The sequence below is a fragment of the Cynoglossus semilaevis genome, chromosome 15 (genome assembly GCF_000523025.1).
Source record: "Cynoglossus semilaevis isolate Cse_v1.0 chromosome 15, Cse_v1.0, whole genome shotgun sequence".
NCBI lineage: Eukaryota > Metazoa > Chordata > Actinopteri > Pleuronectiformes > Cynoglossidae > Cynoglossus > Cynoglossus semilaevis.
The window spans coordinates 9,767,861-9,791,000 of NC_024321.1; the positions used below are offsets into that span (position 1 = coordinate 9,767,861).

A 23,140-nucleotide genomic window follows, 5' to 3' on the forward strand; every position below is an offset into this window, starting at 1 on the left:
TCAGAAAAAATAAACTTTTTTGGTACGTCAACTTTTGATCACAGTAGAATCCTATACCACTAAATTCCTGAACAAATCTCCGGAAAAAAAAGTTTCTCAAAAATGACTAAAAATACACTCATTTGCCTTAAAATACTTAGCTATGTCCATTTCTGTTGTTAAAATTCAGAAAAAATAAACTTTTTTGGTACGTCAACTTTTGATCACAGTAGAATCCTATACCACTAAATTCCTGAACAAATCTCCGGAAAAAAAAGTTTCTCAAAAATGACTAAAAATACACTCATTTGCCTTAAAATACTTAGCTATGTCCATTTCTGTTGTTAAAATTCAGAAAAAATAAACTTTTTTGGTACGTCAACTTTTGATCACAGTAGAATCCTATACCACTAAATTCCTGAACAAATCTCCGGAAAAAAAAGTTTCTCAAAAATGACTAAAAATACACTCATTTGCCTTAAAATACTTAGCTATGTCCATTTCTGTTGTTAAAATTCAGAAAAAATAAACTTTTTTGGTACGTCAACTTTTGATCACAGTAGAATCCTATACCACTAAATTCCTGAACAAATCTCCGGAAAAAAAAGTTTCTCAAAAATGACTAAAAATACACTCATTTGCCTTAAAATACTTAGCTATGTCCATTTCTGTTGTTAAAATTCAGAAAAAATAAACTTTTTTGGTACGTCAACTTTTGATCACAGTAGAATCCTATACCACTAAATTCCTGAACAAATCTCCGGAAAAAAAAGTTTCTCAAAAATGACTAAAAATACACTCATTTGCCTTAAAATACTTAGCTATGTCCATTTCTGTTGTTAAAATTCAGAAAAAATAAACTTTTTTGGTACGTCAACTTTTGATCACAGTAGAATCCTATACCACTAAATTCCTGAACAAATCTCCGGAAAAAAAAGTTTCTCAAAAATGACTAAAAATACACTCATTTGCCTTAAAATACTTAGCTATGTCCATTTCTGTTGTTAAAATTCAGAAAAAATAAACTTTTTTGGTACGTCAACTTTTGATCACAGTAGAATCCTATACCACTAAATTCCTGAACAAATCTCCGGAAAAAAAAGTTTCTCAAAAATGACTAAAAATACACTCATTTGCCTTAAAATACTTAGCTATGTCCATTTCTGTTGTTAAAATTCAGAAAAAATAAACTTTTTTGGTACGTCAACTTTTGATCACAGTAGAATCCTATACCACTAAATTCCTGAACAAATCTCCGGAAAAAAAAGTTTCTCAAAAATGACTAAAAATACACTCATTTGCCTTAAAATACTTAGCTATGTCCATTTCTGTTGTTAAAATTCAGAAAAAATAAACTTTTTTGGTACGTCAACTTTTGATCACAGTAGAATCCTATACCACTAAATTCCTGAACAAATCTCCGGAAAAAAAAGTTTCTCAAAAATGACTAAAAATACACTCATTTGCCTTAAAATACTTAGCTATGTCCATTTCTGTTGTTAAAATTCAGAAAAAATAAACTTTTTTGGTACGTCAACTTTTGATCACAGTAGAATCCTATACCACTAAATTCCTGAACAAATCTCCGGAAAAAAAAGTTTCTCAAAAATGACTAAAAATACACTCATTTGCCTTAAAATACTTAGCTATGTCCATTTCTGTTGTTAAAATTCAGAAAAAATAAACTTTTTTGGTACGTCAACTTTTGATCACAGTAGAATCCTATACCACTAAATTCCTGAACAAATCTCCGGAAAAAAAAGTTTCTCAAAAATGACTAAAAATACACTCATTTGCCTTAAAATACTTAGCTATGTCCATTTCTGTTGTTAAAATTCAGAAAAAATAAACTTTTTTGGTACGTCAACTTTTGATCACAGTAGAATCCTATACCACTAAATTCCTGAACAAATCTCCGGAAAAAAAAGTTTCTCAAAAATGACTAAAAATACACTCATTTGCCTTAAAATACTTAGCTATGTCCATTTCTGTTGTTAAAATTCAGAAAAAATAAACTTTTTTGGTACGTCAACTTTTGATCACAGTAGAATCCTATACCACTAAATTCCTGAACAAATCTCCGGAAAAAAAAGTTTCTCAAAAATGACTAAAAATACACTCATTTGCCTTAAAATACTTAGCTATGTCCATTTCTGTTGTTAAAATTCAGAAAAAATAAACTTTTTTGGTACGTCAACTTTTGATCACAGTAGAATCCTATACCACTAAATTCCTGAACAAATCTCCGGAAAAAAAAGTTTCTCAAAAATGACTAAAAATACACTCATTTGCCTTAAAATACTTAGCTATGTCCATTTCTGTTGTTAAAATTCAGAAAAAATAAACTTTTTTGGTACGTCAACTTTTGATCACAGTAGAATCCTATACCACTAAATTCCTGAACAAATCTCCGGAAAAAAAAGTTTCTCAAAAATGACTAAAAATACACTCATTTGCCTTAAAATACTTAGCTATGTCCATTTCTGTTGTTAAAATTCAGAAAAAATAAACTTTTTTGGTACGTCAACTTTTGATCACAGTAGAATCCTATACCACTAAATTCCTGAACAAATCTCCGGAAAAAAAAGTTTCTCAAAAATGACTAAAAATACACTCATTTGCCTTAAAATACTTAGCTATGTCCATTTCTGTTGTTAAAATTCAGAAAAAATAAACTTTTTTGGTACGTCAACTTTTGATCACAGTAGAATCCTATACCACTAAATTCCTGAACAAATCTCCGGAAAAAAAAGTTTCTCAAAAATGACTAAAAATACACTCATTTGCCTTAAAATACTTAGCTATGTCCATTTCTGTTGTTAAAATTCAGAAAAAATAAACTTTTTTGGTACGTCAACTTTTGATCACAGTAGAATCCTATACCACTAAATTCCTGAACAAATCTCCGGAAAAAAAAGTTTCTCAAAAATGACTAAAAATACACTCATTTGCCTTAAAATACTTAGCTATGTCCATTTCTGTTGTTAAAATTCAGAAAAAATAAACTTTTTTGGTACGTCAACTTTTGATCACAGTAGAATCCTATACCACTAAATTCCTGAACAAATCTCCGGAAAAAAAAGTTTCTCAAAAATGACTAAAAATACACTCATTTGCCTTAAAATACTTAGCTATGTCCATTTCTGTTGTTAAAATTCAGAAAAAATAAACTTTTTTGGTACGTCAACTTTTGATCACAGTAGAATCCTATACCACTAAATTCCTGAACAAATCTCCGGAAAAAAAAGTTTCTCAAAAATGACTAAAAATACACTCATTTGCCTTAAAATACTTAGCTATGTCCATTTCTGTTGTTAAAATTCAGAAAAAATAAACTTTTTTGGTACGTCAACTTTTGATCACAGTAGAATCCTATACCACTAAATTCCTGAACAAATCTCCGGAAAAAAAAGTTTCTCAAAAATGACTAAAAATACACTCATTTGCCTTAAAATACTTAGCTATGTCCATTTCTGTTGTTAAAATTCAGAAAAAATAAACTTTTTTGGTACGTCAACTTTTGATCACAGTAGAATCCTATACCACTAAATTCCTGAACAAATCTCCGGAAAAAAAAGTTTCTCAAAAATGACTAAAAATACACTCATTTGCCTTAAAATACTTAGCTATGTCCATTTCTGTTGTTAAAATTCAGAAAAAATAAACTTTTTTGGTACGTCAACTTTTGATCACAGTAGAATCCTATACCACTAAATTCCTGAACAAATCTCCGGAAAAAAAAGTTTCTCAAAAATGACTAAAAATACACTCATTTGCCTTAAAATACTTAGCTATGTCCATTTCTGTTGTTAAAATTCAGAAAAAATAAACTTTTTTGGTACGTCAACTTTTGATCACAGTAGAATCCTATACCACTAAATTCCTGAACAAATCTCCGGAAAAAAAAGTTTCTCAAAAATGACTAAAAATACACTCATTTGCCTTAAAATACTTAGCTATGTCCATTTCTGTTGTTAAAATTCAGAAAAAATAAACTTTTTTGGTACGTCAACTTTTGATCACAGTAGAATCCTATACCACTAAATTCCTGAACAAATCTCCGGAAAAAAAAGTTTCTCAAAAATGACTAAAAATACACTCATTTGCCTTAAAATACTTAGCTATGTCCATTTCTGTTGTTAAAATTCAGAAAAAATAAACTTTTTTGGTACGTCAACTTTTGATCACAGTAGAATCCTATACCACTAAATTCCTGAACAAATCTCCGGAAAAAAAAGTTTCTCAAAAATGACTAAAAATACACTCATTTGCCTTAAAATACTTAGCTATGTCCATTTCTGTTGTTAAAATTCAGAAAAAATAAACTTTTTTGGTACGTCAACTTTTGATCACAGTAGAATCCTATACCACTAAATTCCTGAACAAATCTCCGGAAAAAAAAGTTTCTCAAAAATGACTAAAAATACACTCATTTGCCTTAAAATACTTAGCTATGTCCATTTCTGTTGTTAAAATTCAGAAAAAATAAACTTTTTTGGTACGTCAACTTTTGATCACAGTAGAATCCTATACCACTAAATTCCTGAACAAATCTCCGGAAAAAAAAGTTTCTCAAAAATGACTAAAAATACACTCATTTGCCTTAAAATACTTAGCTATGTCCATTTCTGTTGTTAAAATTCAGAAAAAATAAACTTTTTTGGTACGTCAACTTTTGATCACAGTAGAATCCTATACCACTAAATTCCTGAACAAATCTCCGGAAAAAAAAGTTTCTCAAAAATGACTAAAAATACACTCATTTGCCTTAAAATACTTAGCTATGTCCATTTCTGTTGTTAAAATTCAGAAAAAATAAACTTTTTTGGTACGTCAACTTTTGATCACAGTAGAATCCTATACCACTAAATTCCTGAACAAATCTCCGGAAAAAAAAGTTTCTCAAAAATGACTAAAAATACACTCATTTGCCTTAAAATACTTAGCTATGTCCATTTCTGTTGTTAAAATTCAGAAAAAATAAACTTTTTTGGTACGTCAACTTTTGATCACAGTAGAATCCTATACCACTAAATTCCTGAACAAATCTCCGGAAAAAAAAGTTTCTCAAAAATGACTAAAAATACACTCATTTGCCTTAAAATACTTAGCTATGTCCATTTCTGTTGTTAAAATTCAGAAAAAATAAACTTTTTTGGTACGTCAACTTTTGATCACAGTAGAATCCTATACCACTAAATTCCTGAACAAATCTCCGGAAAAAAAAGTTTCTCAAAAATGACTAAAAATACACTCATTTGCCTTAAAATACTTAGCTATGTCCATTTCTGTTGTTAAAATTCAGAAAAAATAAACTTTTTTGGTACGTCAACTTTTGATCACAGTAGAATCCTATACCACTAAATTCCTGAACAAATCTCCGGAAAAAAAAGTTTCTCAAAAATGACTAAAAATACACTCATTTGCCTTAAAATACTTAGCTATGTCCATTTCTGTTGTTAAAATTCAGAAAAAATAAACTTTTTTGGTACGTCAACTTTTGATCACAGTAGAATCCTATACCACTAAATTCCTGAACAAATCTCCGGAAAAAAAAGTTTCTCAAAAATGACTAAAAATACACTCATTTGCCTTAAAATACTTAGCTATGTCCATTTCTGTTGTTAAAATTCAGAAAAAATAAACTTTTTTGGTACGTCAACTTTTGATCACAGTAGAATCCTATACCACTAAATTCCTGAACAAATCTCCGGAAAAAAAAGTTTCTCAAAAATGACTAAAAATACACTCATTTGCCTTAAAATACTTAGCTATGTCCATTTCTGTTGTTAAAATTCAGAAAAAATAAACTTTTTTGGTACGTCAACTTTTGATCACAGTAGAATCCTATACCACTAAATTCCTGAACAAATCTCCGGAAAAAAAAGTTTCTCAAAAATGACTAAAAATACACTCATTTGCCTTAAAATACTTAGCTATGTCCATTTCTGTTGTTAAAATTCAGAAAAAATAAACTTTTTTGGTACGTCAACTTTTGATCACAGTAGAATCCTATACCACTAAATTCCTGAACAAATCTCCGGAAAAAAAAGTTTCTCAAAAATGACTAAAAATACACTCATTTGCCTTAAAATACTTAGCTATGTCCATTTCTGTTGTTAAAATTCAGAAAAAATAAACTTTTTTGGTACGTCAACTTTTGATCACAGTAGAATCCTATACCACTAAATTCCTGAACAAATCTCCGGAAAAAAAAGTTTCTCAAAAATGACTAAAAATACACTCATTTGCCTTAAAATACTTAGCTATGTCCATTTCTGTTGTTAAAATTCAGAAAAAATAAACTTTTTTGGTACGTCAACTTTTGATCACAGTAGAATCCTATACCACTAAATTCCTGAACAAATCTCCGGAAAAAAAAGTTTCTCAAAAATGACTAAAAATACACTCATTTGCCTTAAAATACTTAGCTATGTCCATTTCTGTTGTTAAAATTCAGAAAAAATAAACTTTTTTGGTACGTCAACTTTTGATCACAGTAGAATCCTATACCACTAAATTCCTGAACAAATCTCCGGAAAAAAAAGTTTCTCAAAAATGACTAAAAATACACTCATTTGCCTTAAAATACTTAGCTATGTCCATTTCTGTTGTTAAAATTCAGAAAAAATAAACTTTTTTGGTACGTCAACTTTTGATCACAGTAGAATCCTATACCACTAAATTCCTGAACAAATCTCCGGAAAAAAAAGTTTCTCAAAAATGACTAAAAATACACTCATTTGCCTTAAAATACTTAGCTATGTCCATTTCTGTTGTTAAAATTCAGAAAAAATAAACTTTTTTGGTACGTCAACTTTTGATCACAGTAGAATCCTATACCACTAAATTCCTGAACAAATCTCCGGAAAAAAAAGTTTCTCAAAAATGACTAAAAATACACTCATTTGCCTTAAAATACTTAGCTATGTCCATTTCTGTTGTTAAAATTCAGAAAAAATAAACTTTTTTGGTACGTCAACTTTTGATCACAGTAGAATCCTATACCACTAAATTCCTGAACAAATCTCCGGAAAAAAAAGTTTCTCAAAAATGACTAAAAATACACTCATTTGCCTTAAAATACTTAGCTATGTCCATTTCTGTTGTTAAAATTCAGAAAAAATAAACTTTTTTGGTACGTCAACTTTTGATCACAGTAGAATCCTATACCACTAAATTCCTGAACAAATCTCCGGAAAAAAAAGTTTCTCAAAAATGACTAAAAATACACTCATTTGCCTTAAAATACTTAGCTATGTCCATTTCTGTTGTTAAAATTCAGAAAAAATAAACTTTTTTGGTACGTCAACTTTTGATCACAGTAGAATCCTATACCACTAAATTCCTGAACAAATCTCCGGAAAAAAAAGTTTCTCAAAAATGACTAAAAATACACTCATTTGCCTTAAAATACTTAGCTATGTCCATTTCTGTTGTTAAAATTCAGAAAAAATAAACTTTTTTGGTACGTCAACTTTTGATCACAGTAGAATCCTATACCACTAAATTCCTGAACAAATCTCCGGAAAAAAAAGTTTCTCAAAAATGACTAAAAATACACTCATTTGCCTTAAAATACTTAGCTATGTCCATTTCTGTTGTTAAAATTCAGAAAAAATAAACTTTTTTGGTACGTCAACTTTTGATCACAGTAGAATCCTATACCACTAAATTCCTGAACAAATCTCCGGAAAAAAAAGTTTCTCAAAAATGACTAAAAATACACTCATTTGCCTTAAAATACTTAGCTATGTCCATTTCTGTTGTTAAAATTCAGAAAAAATAAACTTTTTTGGTACGTCAACTTTTGATCACAGTAGAATCCTATACCACTAAATTCCTGAACAAATCTCCGGAAAAAAAAGTTTCTCAAAAATGACTAAAAATACACTCATTTGCCTTAAAATACTTAGCTATGTCCATTTCTGTTGTTAAAATTCAGAAAAAATAAACTTTTTTGGTACGTCAACTTTTGATCACAGTAGAATCCTATACCACTAAATTCCTGAACAAATCTCCGGAAAAAAAAGTTTCTCAAAAATGACTAAAAATACACTCATTTGCCTTAAAATACTTAGCTATGTCCATTTCTGTTGTTAAAATTCAGAAAAAATAAACTTTTTTGGTACGTCAACTTTTGATCACAGTAGAATCCTATACCACTAAATTCCTGAACAAATCTCCGGAAAAAAAAGTTTCTCAAAAATGACTAAAAATACACTCATTTGCCTTAAAATACTTAGCTATGTCCATTTCTGTTGTTAAAATTCAGAAAAAATAAACTTTTTTGGTACGTCAACTTTTGATCACAGTAGAATCCTATACCACTAAATTCCTGAACAAATCTCCGGAAAAAAAAGTTTCTCAAAAATGACTAAAAATACACTCATTTGCCTTAAAATACTTAGCTATGTCCATTTCTGTTGTTAAAATTCAGAAAAAATAAACTTTTTTGGTACGTCAACTTTTGATCACAGTAGAATCCTATACCACTAAATTCCTGAACAAATCTCCGGAAAAAAAAGTTTCTCAAAAATGACTAAAAATACACTCATTTGCCTTAAAATACTTAGCTATGTCCATTTCTGTTGTTAAAATTCAGAAAAAATAAACTTTTTTGGTACGTCAACTTTTGATCACAGTAGAATCCTATACCACTAAATTCCTGAACAAATCTCCGGAAAAAAAAGTTTCTCAAAAATGACTAAAAATACACTCATTTGCCTTAAAATACTTAGCTATGTCCATTTCTGTTGTTAAAATTCAGAAAAAATAAACTTTTTTGGTACGTCAACTTTTGATCACAGTAGAATCCTATACCACTAAATTCCTGAACAAATCTCCGGAAAAAAAAGTTTCTCAAAAATGACTAAAAATACACTCATTTGCCTTAAAATACTTAGCTATGTCCATTTCTGTTGTTAAAATTCAGAAAAAATAAACTTTTTTGGTACGTCAACTTTTGATCACAGTAGAATCCTATACCACTAAATTCCTGAACAAATCTCCGGAAAAAAAAGTTTCTCAAAAATGACTAAAAATACACTCATTTGCCTTAAAATACTTAGCTATGTCCATTTCTGTTGTTAAAATTCAGAAAAAATAAACTTTTTTGGTACGTCAACTTTTGATCACAGTAGAATCCTATACCACTAAATTCCTGAACAAATCTCCGGAAAAAAAAGTTTCTCAAAAATGACTAAAAATACACTCATTTGCCTTAAAATACTTAGCTATGTCCATTTCTGTTGTTAAAATTCAGAAAAAATAAACTTTTTTGGTACGTCAACTTTTGATCACAGTAGAATCCTATACCACTAAATTCCTGAACAAATCTCCGGAAAAAAAAGTTTCTCAAAAATGACTAAAAATACACTCATTTGCCTTAAAATACTTAGCTATGTCCATTTCTGTTGTTAAAATTCAGAAAAAATAAACTTTTTTGGTACGTCAACTTTTGATCACAGTAGAATCCTATACCACTAAATTCCTGAACAAATCTCCGGAAAAAAAAGTTTCTCAAAAATGACTAAAAATACACTCATTTGCCTTAAAATACTTAGCTATGTCCATTTCTGTTGTTAAAATTCAGAAAAAATAAACTTTTTTGGTACGTCAACTTTTGATCACAGTAGAATCCTATACCACTAAATTCCTGAACAAATCTCCGGAAAAAAAAGTTTCTCAAAAATGACTAAAAATACACTCATTTGCCTTAAAATACTTAGCTATGTCCATTTCTGTTGTTAAAATTCAGAAAAAATAAACTTTTTTGGTACGTCAACTTTTGATCACAGTAGAATCCTATACCACTAAATTCCTGAACAAATCTCCGGAAAAAAAAGTTTCTCAAAAATGACTAAAAATACACTCATTTGCCTTAAAATACTTAGCTATGTCCATTTCTGTTGTTAAAATTCAGAAAAAATAAACTTTTTTGGTACGTCAACTTTTGATCACAGTAGAATCCTATACCACTAAATTCCTGAACAAATCTCCGGAAAAAAAAGTTTCTCAAAAATGACTAAAAATACACTCATTTGCCTTAAAATACTTAGCTATGTCCATTTCTGTTGTTAAAATTCAGAAAAAATAAACTTTTTTGGTACGTCAACTTTTGATCACAGTAGAATCCTATACCACTAAATTCCTGAACAAATCTCCGGAAAAAAAAGTTTCTCAAAAATGACTAAAAATACACTCATTTGCCTTAAAATACTTAGCTATGTCCATTTCTGTTGTTAAAATTCAGAAAAAATAAACTTTTTTGGTACGTCAACTTTTGATCACAGTAGAATCCTATACCACTAAATTCCTGAACAAATCTCCGGAAAAAAAAGTTTCTCAAAAATGACTAAAAATACACTCATTTGCCTTAAAATACTTAGCTATGTCCATTTCTGTTGTTAAAATTCAGAAAAAATAAACTTTTTTGGTACGTCAACTTTTGATCACAGTAGAATCCTATACCACTAAATTCCTGAACAAATCTCCGGAAAAAAAAGTTTCTCAAAAATGACTAAAAATACACTCATTTGCCTTAAAATACTTAGCTATGTCCATTTCTGTTGTTAAAATTCAGAAAAAATAAACTTTTTTGGTACGTCAACTTTTGATCACAGTAGAATCCTATACCAGTAAATTCCTGAACAAATCTCCGGAAAAAAAAGTTTCTCAAAAATGACTAAAAATACACTCATTTGCCTTAAAATACTTAGCTATGTCCATTTCTGTTGTTAAAATTCAGAAAAAATGTACTTTTTAGGTATGCCTAAATTTTGACATTTGGTATTTTGATTAAAAAAAACCTTTGTGTGTGTGTCTGTGTGTGTGTGCGTGTGTTTCTTCCCCGTATGTTCCCCCAGTGAGCAAAGTTGCGGACTCACCACAGACTTTGATTAATGACACTAACAATTAATCAAGTGTCTGTGGACGAGGGTGCAGTGGCTCAGTGCAGGGACGGTGATGCAGCGTGTTGGGGTGACGGGGGGTCACTGCAGCAGAAACGACCACAGGAGGCAGAACAGCACATTTTATTTTCACACCCACGTTCGCCCAGTGTCATTTGCAATACAACATTTTGAAGAATAAAACGCGTAATTATTTTTATACGTGTGACAAAACCATTAACATATTTCTCATCCTCAGCGTCGTTTATGACTTCAGATTTTCAGCAATCTGTTGTTGTTGTTTTTGTTTAGCATTTTTTAAAAGAACCAAAGTCTGTTTTTGTGTCTCGTTATTAAAACATAATAGGTTTGGCTCGGAGCCTCGAGCAAAGCTGGGGAAAAATATTGTGTAACTGACAATTACACTGTTGTTTTTATGTGATTTATTAACGGTAGTAAAAGAAAATAGAGGATGAAGCCAGTTGTGCCCTTTAAATGTTACGCATTCACCTGAACTACGTTGGTTTTACTGCTGCGTCTCAGACACCCGGCTGTGATTTAAACGTCGATTACTTCCATTTCTATAACTGTCAGTTTTTTTGTGTGTGTGTGTGGGTGGGGGGTATTTTTTGTCTTATTTTCTCCCTCCCTCCTCCGAGGTTTTTATCCCTTGTTCCTTCTTTTTTTTTTCTCTTTCTCCATGTTAGATTATGGCTGAAAGGAAAAGTGCCAAGGCTGCAGCTGGCAGCTCCGCCCAGACCAGCTCTGATTTACCCCTCCAAGGTACACACACACAGGCACACACACACTCCCAGCAGCTCCCTAGTGACAGACCTTTGTCAGCCCTGCGCTCTTTCTTGATGCAGTGCCTCTGCTCACGTATTGCAATTCCCCCATATTCAGACCTTGTATGTTTTTTTAATTATCTTTCCCCCCCCCTTCAGAGACACTGTTACCATATTTAATAGAAAAGATAACTGTTGGTTCAATTACATATACAGGATGTTAAACCTCAAACCTCACCCCACCTCTCTCCACCGTTACAGTCAAGCTTCAGATAAAGCTAACTCTACACTGACTTTCTTCTCTGTTGCTAATTTTGCTAAATGCTATCTGCAGATATTATGCGGGGAAGAGCATCAGCGTCAGAAAATGAAAAGGATGAAGGATGAAATGAAGGAAGCAGTTCCAGCCCTTAATTTACATACGCAGTTGACCTCATTAAAACCCAATTAGAGTTTCTCTGAGGCAAGCCCTCCTTCTACCCACGGTGCCCATCTCAAGCCCAGGATCAAAGAACGTAGTTGTAAAACATCCCCTGTGTCTCTTAAAGCTGTAAATAGCCTGAACCTTTAGTTTTACATTTAGAAATTCTGTTATTGTCCTGTTAAAGGTTCTTGGCCGTTGGATTTCCAGTCATTCCAAAGTGAATTGGACTAAAACCTGCAAGCTAAAAAAAATACACCGTCCCAGATTGAGGTTTAATGTTTTTGGATATTTCCTATCAGTGAAACAATTGTCAATATATTTTAAGCATTAACATATGTAACAGTCATTTACTGGTTAAAAGAGAGAATGTATTAGAAGACACTATATTGTAAATTATTTTTTAAAAAACAGAGTTTACAGTTGTGCCTTAAATAATGGTTTGTGTTTGATTTTCTGTGCAGAATTTCCCATGCCAAAGACGGAGCTGGTGCAGAAGTTTCATGTTATGTATCTGGGAATGACTTCCGTGTCTCGACCTATAGGTAAAAGTCAGCTGATTGTAAAAGAAATCTGTGCAGACGCACACACATACCTGATGTGTTTCCTTTTAGGAAATATGACCTCCCACTGCCTGACTTTTGCATGTGTTTGTTGACTTCTCAGGTATGGACGTTATAAACGGGGCCATCGACAGCCTGGTGACCTCCACAGGCAAAGACGACTGGACTCCTGTCATCCTGAGTATTGCTGATACTACTGTGGCTGTGATCAAAGAAAAGGCAAGAGAGTTTCTCCAAGTATTTCCTACAGGAAGAAAAATAATAAATGATATGAATTTTCCAGTGAAGGAGCTGTGTTCTTTCCTTTGATGCTCCTGTAGGAAGAGGATGAAGAGGCACTGGTGGAATGCCGGGTCCGATTCTTGTCCTTCATGGGCATTGGACGGGATGTTCACACGTTTGCCTTCATCATGGACACTGGGAATCAGCACTTCCAGTGCCATGCGTTTTGGTGTGACCCGAATGCAGGCTGTGTGTCTGAGGCTGTGCAGGCAGCATGTGTGGTGAGCTTCATTAACTGATCCAATGTCAATATTCACGTGTGCATTTCTTAAAATAAGTAAATCCATTATGTACGGCAGGGTAATAGCTCACTTAGAATATTTTCGAAATACAGTGAACCTATGAGATGGCAGTACAACAAAAGTATGTGAATTTTGAAGTTTGATGTCTTTGAGTAATATTTTGTCAGGAAAAAATGTTAAAAATACAAACCTTTAGCAAACTTTAAGGTGAGCTTTATTTAGATTCAATATTGTACCGGGTTTGGACAGAAACAACATTATTAATATTATTATGAGACATAGTCAGCTGTCTGCTGATCCCACCCCTCCCCCACTCTCATCTTCTTCTGCTCCAGCTGCGGTATCAAAAGTGTCTGGTGGCACGGCCACCCTCCCAGCGTGCTGGCTCCTCCTCCTCCCCTTCAGCAGACTCTGTGACCCGGCGGGTGACTACCAGCGTGAAGCGTGGCGTCCAGTCTCTCATAGACACTTTGAAAACCAAGAAACAGCCATCGGAGCTGCCCTAGCACCGACCACTGTAGCACTCAGCCTGGATGTCACTCACTCTGCCACCACAACAACAACACCACCTGATATCAGTACCAGCCATGAAGAGCAGTGATGTACATACATGTAAACGAACGCCATGGTGGATGATGAGAAAAAAACGGAAGACCTCGAGAACTTCATCTGAAAAAATTTGGAAAAAAGGACTTAATTATATATGCCTGTATCATGAGGAAGGATGGAAAACCTGCAGTGTGTTTGCTGCTGTAACTGGTTGAACTTTGACCCTTGAACACTGCTGTGTCCAGGTGGGAAACACCTGTCGGGTTATGTGATCAAGTTCTCTAAAGAGAGGATCATCCAGAAAAAAAAAATCGATTGGTTTGTGTGATGGCTCAATCCCTCCTCTGCCCCTCACCATCCCCCAACTCCCCCACTCTCCCTCTGTAAAACACAATCATCAGCAGGATAAGAGCTCCTGGACCAGAACACCGAGATGCTCACCTCCAGGAGCCTTACAGAAGAAGAACAAGTGTCTGATGGTAAATGAGAGAAAAAAAACACAAGCGATAGACAAGAGCTGTCCATCAAATGACATGAGATGTTTTGATCCTAAAGATGTGTGAGAAAAAAAATAATAACTCTTGAGATTTTCACCTGACGTGACTGTGAATGACGATGTAGAACGAGAGAGAGAGAATTCAGGGCACAAGTGTTGTAGATATGAAGCCGAGGTGAGAGAAGACAGATGTGGGTTTTAAATGTGCATGTTTTCTTAACGGAAGCTGTTTATTTTTCATGTTAATGAGCTAGCAGACGTCGAGGTGCGGTCATTAAGACAGAAGAAGCGAACGTTCATAGCACAACTCATTACGTTTATTTGATTTTGAAAAAAAACATTTTAATTCATATCTAAAAAAGTAATACTTTGCTCGCCATTTTGTCTAAGTGGTAAATAACGATCCCTGATTAATTTAATTATTGAATGGTTGCAACAGTGAAAGAATATATAACAGTTTTGAAAGTATTTTCAACCTTCAAATTAGTCACAACTGTTGATTTTGATTTGCATCAATAAGTAAGAAAACTATACGAGAGCAAAAGATCAAGAATGTCATGTTGTTTTTGTCTGTATGATCTCCTCAGGAAACTTTTTGCATTTACAGGATGTATACTGTATGTAGTAGCAAGACAGTAAAGCTCCAGGGTTTGGCCTTAGCAGATGTGACGAGCTCCTGACAGTAAGATGAATGTTGGCCCTGCTCAGAAAGCACAGGTGAGATGACTAAAAAAAAAAAGAGTTAACCGCCGCTCTTCTCACTCGGTAGATCGGCCTCCATTCACAGACAAATATACTCCCACAAATGTGCACATACAGCAGGTGGAATATAAATGTCTGCTGTCACCACCGTGGAAAACTTCACAACCTTCTGCTCCTATAGCTCGGAGCCATCGTCTGCACTCCACGTGAACTCGAATGAGAATGCAGTCGATACAGAACAAAATTCACATTTACACTACAAACCCAGAGACCCTGTCGCCCGTGTCACTTCTGTTCTTCACTCATCTCTACACCATGTAAATGTAATCTGTTGTGACAATAAATGCATAAATAAAAAGGCTCTTCGGTAAGTCCTCTTAATTTGTCCGGGTCACTGGAATCCTGGGTAATAGCCATTTATCATACAGTGACAGTGAAATGACATTGGCCGGAGCCTAAGGCGAGGTTCTTCGTTACCATACTGTATAGACAGCAATAATGACTTTGTAGTGATCCTTCCTGTTGCCACCTCACATCCAGAGAGTAAGTGAAACTTTTAGTTCTCTTCAATGAATAGTACTTTAAACAGTGTCTGCATGCTTGTTTCATCCTTTTTTTACATGTATATATTTTTAAAAAATGATGTATTTGTTACATGTTGAAAGATCATTTAAAATGTTTTAGGAATTGAATTCATGTGAGTTCTTGTTATTTCTTTCACATCTGTGTTACTGTTTTAGCAGCTCAGAACAGGAGACGTGATCTCATTGTAAGGTCTTTGTACTGTCCACCACCAGAGCGGGCCAGGGGTCCAGTCGTACCTTGGGTTCTCCACCTGCTGACGCTCGGCCTGAATCCTGTTCGTCTGTTCTGGGGAGGGAAGAAGTTCGGGAAGTGAACAGGAGGAAGAACCAGCATCACAGGCTTCAGAACCTCCTGAGGAGGTTTTCGAGAACGGATCACCGGTGTACCAGGATAAAAGGTGGGATGGAGAGTGGTGGTGGCCGAGGTGGAGGTGGTGTTGAGGACGACTGTCATTGTTTTTGGGAGTGAGCTTTTTTCTGGTTTGGAGAAAGAAGTGCAGCAGCCGTCTGGTTCAGAGGAGAAAGGGTTGGACACGGTGGTGTTGGTGGCTTTGGGGCGCAGAGCTCTGGGTTTCACTGACAGAAAAGTAAAAAAGTCAGAGGCAGTAAAGTTTTCTTTTAAATGCAGTCACAGAGAGAATTGAGAATTAGGCTGATGAATGAAAATCCAAAATATTTCATGCAGGCTTCTTTTATTTAAGGCGTACTTGATTCCTTTTGATATAGAGTACTACACAGAATTTATTTTTATATGAACTTTTTGTTGCCAGAGAAAATGTATTAAGGGCATATTAAATAACTTCTAAAATGTATTTTTTTATTTTCATCTTTTACTAAAGTCTTTATCTACCTTATAGTAACACAAAGTACTGCTAATTAAATGTACAAGAATTTAACTGGTCTTGTAAGTATTAGGGATGTGCAGTTTTCCAAAAATACTTTTAGTACTTGTAAAAGTTTATTCATGAGTAACTATATGCTAATATTTCTCCTTGTCAAATGATACCTAATTCTAGCCTATAGCAACACTTTAATTATACATTATGAATATTTTGACATTTTATGGATTCACTTTTTGTTTTGGTTTAATTTCAAATATATATATATGATTTGTGAGTTCCTTAACTACACAGTATTTCCTACACAGTATCACAGTAAGAGCAGTTGGCCTTCAGGCATGCTTAACTGCCATCCTTGAAAAAAAAAAGGCCACCCCTACTGTATGAAATATAAACTGTATCCTCAAAGCTGTGTGAATATAAATAAGTAATATACCAGGAGGTGGTTGGCACACAGTACAGAAACAAAGGGAACCAAGGGGGCACGGTGCAAAAGGTAAACAAAGAACAGTGTTTGTGTGGATCCAACAAACAGATGATCATTTATTCATCAATGAGCTTCTCAAGTAATCATGGAAAAAATTAATGTATGGAGCTAGTCGAGCTGCTTCACTCAGTTCTAGTTAAAAGTTAACTGATGCTTCACCAGAGAAGTCATCTTCTAGAAGCAAGAAACCAAAGACTTTATGGTCCATTAACTCTATTCCCACTGACCGTAGAGATAATGCTCACCTGGTGATGACTGTTGACCATTTAATGTCATTCTGATTTTTCCCAAGGACTCCTGCCGTTTTGCCTGAACCAGAGGAGGAGGAGACTGAGGCGAACAAGCGTGAGCTGTTTTCATCTTTCTGTTATTTCGACCAGGGCGTTCTTTCTTTGGAAGTTGGTCTGAACCGATCCTGTCCAAGATGCCTTTGGCATGTGCCCTGGCCAGGACTTCTTGTGGGGTCTCTTTGACCACCGGCTCCTCCTGTGGACAATGAGAGGTGAGGAGCTGTGGTTCATCATCTGCTTATATAAATCTTGTAGTTGAGGGTAGAGGAGAGAAGAGGAGAGGAGAGGAGTGAGGAAGAAGGAAAAGAGCAGGAGGTCAGGTGGAGAGGAGGAGGAGAGGAGAGCCACTGTGTCCTTGCTGCTGGCTGCAGGTCACCTGCTGTCTCAGCAGCAGCCCACAGTTCCCCTCAGTGTGTGAATAATTCACCAGCACAGTGGCCACTACAGGGACCAGCCTGTATGAATTATGTGTGTTTTTATGTTAACTTGCATTTTAATTGGCAATATGTGTGTATAATTTGTGATCCTTAATCTCACAGGTGCAGCCACGCACATACAGCGCAATTCCATACAATGTTACGGTCTCGTGCACACATCCTCCAGGCGCTGGGCACTGTAGGCACCTTGCAGGCAGTTTTGGAAACACCTCTGTAAAGTAGCCTTGAACTTCATTGATGCTTACTCATACAGACAGGAGGCGCTGAATTATTCAACAGACACCCTCTGTTTCCTCTCTTTATTCACGTCATCCCTGTAAATCTCACTTCCCCTCCACCTCCATTCACTACCCATGCCATACTTTGTAAATCCATCATTTCTCTCTCCACTTTGCCAAACCGATCTGCCACAGCTTAATCCATTCCGTTTTGTCTAAAATCATTACGTGCGATCTATGCCAGCGACGATGTACAAATTTATGAATCTCTGCTGGAAAAGAAAAAGGACTTGAATGTCACTCGAAAGCTTTTAGTGTCTCCAGCTGCTGCTGTATGGATGGCTCATAAAGAAGGGTGCCGCTCCGACAGTCGATGTGAGCCAGACAGCATTCAAACACTTATATAATTGCTATTTTTATGGTGCTTTCCAGAGTGCCACAATAACTTTTGATTAGCTGAGTTTATTGGAGGTAAGGATGGAAAAAAAATCTTGTTGGAGGCGCTATTACAGCAGTTTGATTATCTTTTCATTCCTGTCTGTGGAGGTATAAAACATGATGGAGGGTCAGAGAGAAACAGACACCACAGGGAGGGAGAGTGAGAGAGAAAGAGAGAGAGAGAGAGGGAGTGAGAGAGAGAGATCATTCACACCCAGTGAGGGTTACATGGCTTAATAACCCTGCACTGGCTTCCCATTTCATAAAGCGAGGGAGAATATAGTAAACATGGCAATGATGTCGATTATGGGGACGTGGGGAAGACCAAGTTACAGTGATGAGACTCTGCAGCACGTTACAACCTAGACAGAGAGGAGGAGGCAATAATTATAGTAGCATAAAGAGAAATGGGGCTGCACAGAGTTAGCAGCTAAATCAGCGATCTGATCTCTAGAATCTCTCTCTGTATGGCAGTTACATGGTTTTTCTCCAGAAACTCCCCCAAAGTCTAAGACATGTAGGATGACACCACAGGTCTGAATCCCACTGTACAACTGTGTCTCTATATGTGGCCTTGTGATGGACCTGAGAGCTAAACATTGCTGCAATTCGCTAGAAGATGAATCTACCTTCATAAAGTAATCAAACATATTCATATTTCATAGTTCATATTATTCATAGTTCATATTTCCTAGAAATGTAAACAGCTGTGAAGACATAAAAAGTAAAAAAAGTAGACAAGAACTAAAACTGCTTAGTCAGAATCTGACTTTAATTTCAACCTCACGCTCCTGTCTCCCCACGTCCTCCCTTTACATTCTGACTCACATTTCTAAACTTGTCCCAGTGTCCTCTTCTATCCTTGGACTATTGTCTTCCTGGATTTAAACTTCTATTCAGACTCTTTGCACCCCTTTCCTATGGACACACTTCCATTCATGCTGCGGTGTAGACTTCTCAGTCATTCTGTCCTAATTTGTCTTCTGTCCTGTCTTTCAAGTGATGCGATCGTGTGTTAAGACAAACCGTTTCTCATCAAATGAAAACATTTAATGGAGATCAGAAGACAGTGTGAGTCTGCTGTAAATAATTTATCCTGAGGTCGACCAGTTCATCTCATCTTGTGTGACTGTTTCCACCACTGTGAAGTTTTAATGGTTTTCAATGGTTAAAGGACACAGTGAACAGTGCGAGAAGGACAACGGTGTGTATGTCTCAGCAGACATAAATAAGCTGCCAGCCAGTGTTTTACCTCAACTCTCTCTCTCACTCTGCCTCTCCCTCCCTGTGTGTGTTTGTGTGTACAGTAGGTCCTGGTCTTACATCGGAGTTCCATTCCTACTGCGCCACGTAACTCCATTTTTGCCGCAAGTTGGAACTCACATACTGTACGTAAGTACCAATGTCACTCACTAAGGCTAACAGAGCGGTAACATCATAATCTAGGACAAAAATTATCAGAAGAGTCTGAATTACACCTGGGAGCCATAATGAAGGGCAATATTTCTGCCCAAAAACAACACAAACAAAAGATAGCGAATGGAGCACAATCCAATGTATGGTGTACAAGTGATGAATGTAAACAAATCTGCCATCTGCATATAGCGCTGTGTGATGACATATTCATCCTCTCCATTAGCCCAGTAGTTTGCATCGGAAATATTTTTAATGTATGCTAGAATGATGGAACATTCTGTAGCTGTACTTAATGGGTCTTTTTTTCTGAGAAATGCCATTGCATTGGCAGACTTGTCTTTGTGGGGACATTTTGTGCACCTTGAAGCCTATTTCTTAACTGCATCGTCTTGTTGTTTTTTTTAAAAACACATTGTTACTTATTGTACTTATTGCAGGTACAACAGTCTGCCAAAGATCACTCTGGTATCACTACAGTTAGGTGGCACGTTCAGTCCAGTGCTGGAACTGTTCTGTCACTGGAGACCAGGCAATTTGGCAGAACAGGATCCTAAAATGAGCTAAATTTGTCTCTGCTCATCTCTGGCTGCGCTGCATTAGTGGAGCAGCTGCAGCCTTGGTGGACTGATGTGACCTTTCACAATGTGTTGTGACCTCACTTTGGTATTTGATGAGATAAAAAGAAAGTCCCATTAGTGTTTTTTTTATTATTTTTGTAGGTCATAAAGTATTAACATATGGCCAGAGCTGGAAGATCTAAATAGTTAAGGTGAATAGTACAAGCCTACTCAGGGGATGCAGATCTTCTCATCAGTGTTAATTACTGTGCAGTCTCTGTTCAGCATGTGGATATAGTCAAGCTCACCTCTCTGCTGAGAACAGCCAGGAAGCAGCCATTACTCTGGTCCGAAGGCTTCAGCCTGAAGAAAAGATCGGATTTCTCCGGAGCCTCAGCATTGTCAGGAGAGATGAAGGTGGGTGGGGTGAGACTAGATGAAAGAAACACAATAGAAAAACATGATATTGTGTGGAAGTAAAAACAATTAGCAACTGCTAAAAATATAAGACGAGACAAAATCACAGGAAAAGGTTAGAAAAAAAAGGCTTTGATCTTCAAGCTATGATTTTTTTTCCTCCCACATTTGATCAAATATTAATGCACTGTTGTCCAAAGTTTTCAACGTACTTCTCTGATGTTTGAAAGTTTCACCGACACAATGCACTTCAGCGCGTCCATGTGTGACTTCACACTGATTTCCAGAAGCCTTATAAATGTTTAATTTTAATCTAAGCGGATTATTCAAGGTGAATCTGAAGTCCCTTAAATTTACAAACTATTGAAACAGATTCCCTATATTTCTATAGTTAAATAATTATTAAGCAGATTGGCAAATACTTTAAAATATCCAATAAATAGTTGAGACTCATGATTTAAAAAAATTCTAAATAAAAAAACTAGGAAAAGGAAATTAAAAATAATGATAAAAATAATAAAGAATAGTCAAATGACATTTTACAGTCAGTCTCGATGCATTCAATGTTCAACTGACTTTTCCAGTTCTTCAATCCAACCAAACATTAACGCAGCCAAAACAAAAATCCAAAAATAAAAAATATCTCAGTAAAAAGACAGACAGCCTTCAACAGCGTTTAGAGAGAGGAAGTGAAACCTTTGATCATCCTTTAACAGAGAGACTTCTTCACTTCTCTCCTGTCGTGAGCTCAGACTTAGACAGGAGACTTTCTGAAAGAAGAGACAAACAACTCCACAGGAAGACAGACACTGAGACACCCAGACAGTGATAAAACAGTGACGGTGACAGAAAGTGAATCCAGGGCAGTGGGACACAGAGACTGAGGCTGACCTGAAGTCTGCTGGTTTGGGCTCTCCTTCCCCTTCAGAGCAGGCCTTAAATTCTTCAACAGCTCCAGTAACCACCTTCTCATTTTCCTCTGGGTAAATAGAACAGGTGGAGTAAACCACGGACTTCACATGTGGGACTGTATGATAGAAAAACAGAAGCAACTGAATATATATACTGAATACAAAAGAATCATTTCTTCACCAAATGTTCCCTCTAAGGAAATAGTTCCACTTGACTCACGAATAATAGTTATTTTGTGCCATTTTTTGTTTCTTTACCCAAGTAAAACATTTGTAAAGCCGACACAGACAACATGTACTGTATGTAGCTGTGTTCATGTATGATTTCTGTCTTTTCAGATCTGATTTTAGATCTGCCTCTCCGCCGGGTGTGTAGCTGCAGTGTGAGCGTTTATCGTGGAGTCCGTCGACTAGACTAAACCAAAGCACTCAATACGCAATGACCGTTAATTAATGGTTAAATAGGAAAGTATCTACACTGGCAAAATGTAGGAAGGCCAAATCAATGTCAGTCTAATGGTTCTGGCTGGTTTGGCGTGAAACACCCCACTTGCATGATGGTCCTCACCTGCACAGAATGAGTATCATTACAACAGAACTGCTCTTCCATGTCACGTGTCCTAGCAAGTTAGGGTCTTTTTGCCAAGTTTGATTACACAAACTACATGCAACACAAAGCAGAAATACTAATCAGTTGTTTCAGATATGCGTCTGGCCTGAACACGGCAACATTAGCATTCCTAATTAAGACTCAGCTGCTCTCCCAGGAACACCACAGGCTTCAGTCTAATGGCATACAAGATTAGATCATTAGAAAATACAGTGTAAGCCTCGTGGTGTCAGAGAGGTAAAAGAGGCTGCATGTTTAAGACCTGGATCGTACTCAGTGGGTAAGAGTGAGTGTTTGTCCACAAGAGAACAGATGGTTCCACACTTACACCGCAATGCGTGGACAATATCCTTCCTCTGCTGGGAAACCAGGGCTTCCAGTTTGCTCTGGGCAATACAGGGCTGGCTCAGGTCCTGCAGCAGGTCTGTGTCTGACAGAGGAAAACATCAGTGGTTCTAGGTTATATATAAATGTGTATGAAACATACAAGTGAACTTGAGAGATACAGGTGAATAAGTGAAAAAGCAATGATTTGAATTTGAAATCACAGCATTTTCCAGACTTTCCTGAAAAAGGATTTATGAAATCATGAAGAAAAGAAAAACAAAGCCACAAAAGAGCCATATGGCTGAATCTGAAACAACTGTTCACACCAAATTAGAGCATTTTGAGATTTTTTTGTAATTTTTCAGTAAAATCCTTATTTTGCAAGTCAGGTTAGGCAGGTGGTAGAAATTAATAACGAAAATGTTTCTCATCAATTAGGGGCATTTAAGAGAACGTTTTTTGAAATTTTTTTTTAAAAAATCTTCTGCCAAATTTTGAACTTTTTGCAACATTTTCCATCAAAAACTATAACAATTTGAATGAAATTTTTGAGGAATTATTTTTCAAAGTTTTATCGTTTCCTGCTTGTTTCTCATTAAATGAAAGTATTTAGAGGACATTCTTAGAAATTTTGTTTTATAACATTTTATGCCATGTGATTTTTGAAACAGTTAGTTTTAAACACAAAATAATCACTT

The 23,140-nt window shown here is 35.4% G+C and overlaps 1 protein-coding gene across 6 annotated transcripts in view; it reads left to right on the top strand.

Annotated features, from left to right (window-relative positions):
* Positions 1–15,271, top strand: part of LOC103390903 (amyloid-beta A4 precursor protein-binding family B member 2-like) — a 42,360-nt gene extending 27,089 nt beyond the window's left edge. For 4 of the 6 annotated variants that reach the window (XM_008326968.3, XM_008326969.3, XM_017039216.1 and 1 more), the window contains 5 exons: positions 11,579–11,654; positions 12,542–12,622; positions 12,744–12,859; positions 12,961–13,143; positions 13,500–15,271. In XM_008326968.3, coding sequence (XP_008325190.1) covers positions 11,579–11,654; positions 12,542–12,622; positions 12,744–12,859; positions 12,961–13,143; positions 13,500–13,670 — 627 coding nt within the window. In that variant the 3' untranslated portion in view covers positions 13,671–15,271. The remainder of the gene's footprint in view (positions 1–11,578; positions 11,655–12,541; positions 12,623–12,743; positions 12,860–12,960; positions 13,144–13,499) is intronic. The other 2 variants (XM_017039215.2, XM_025062906.1) reach the window with 1 other exon arrangement.
* The last annotated feature ends 7,869 nt before the right edge of the window (positions 15,272–23,140 follow it).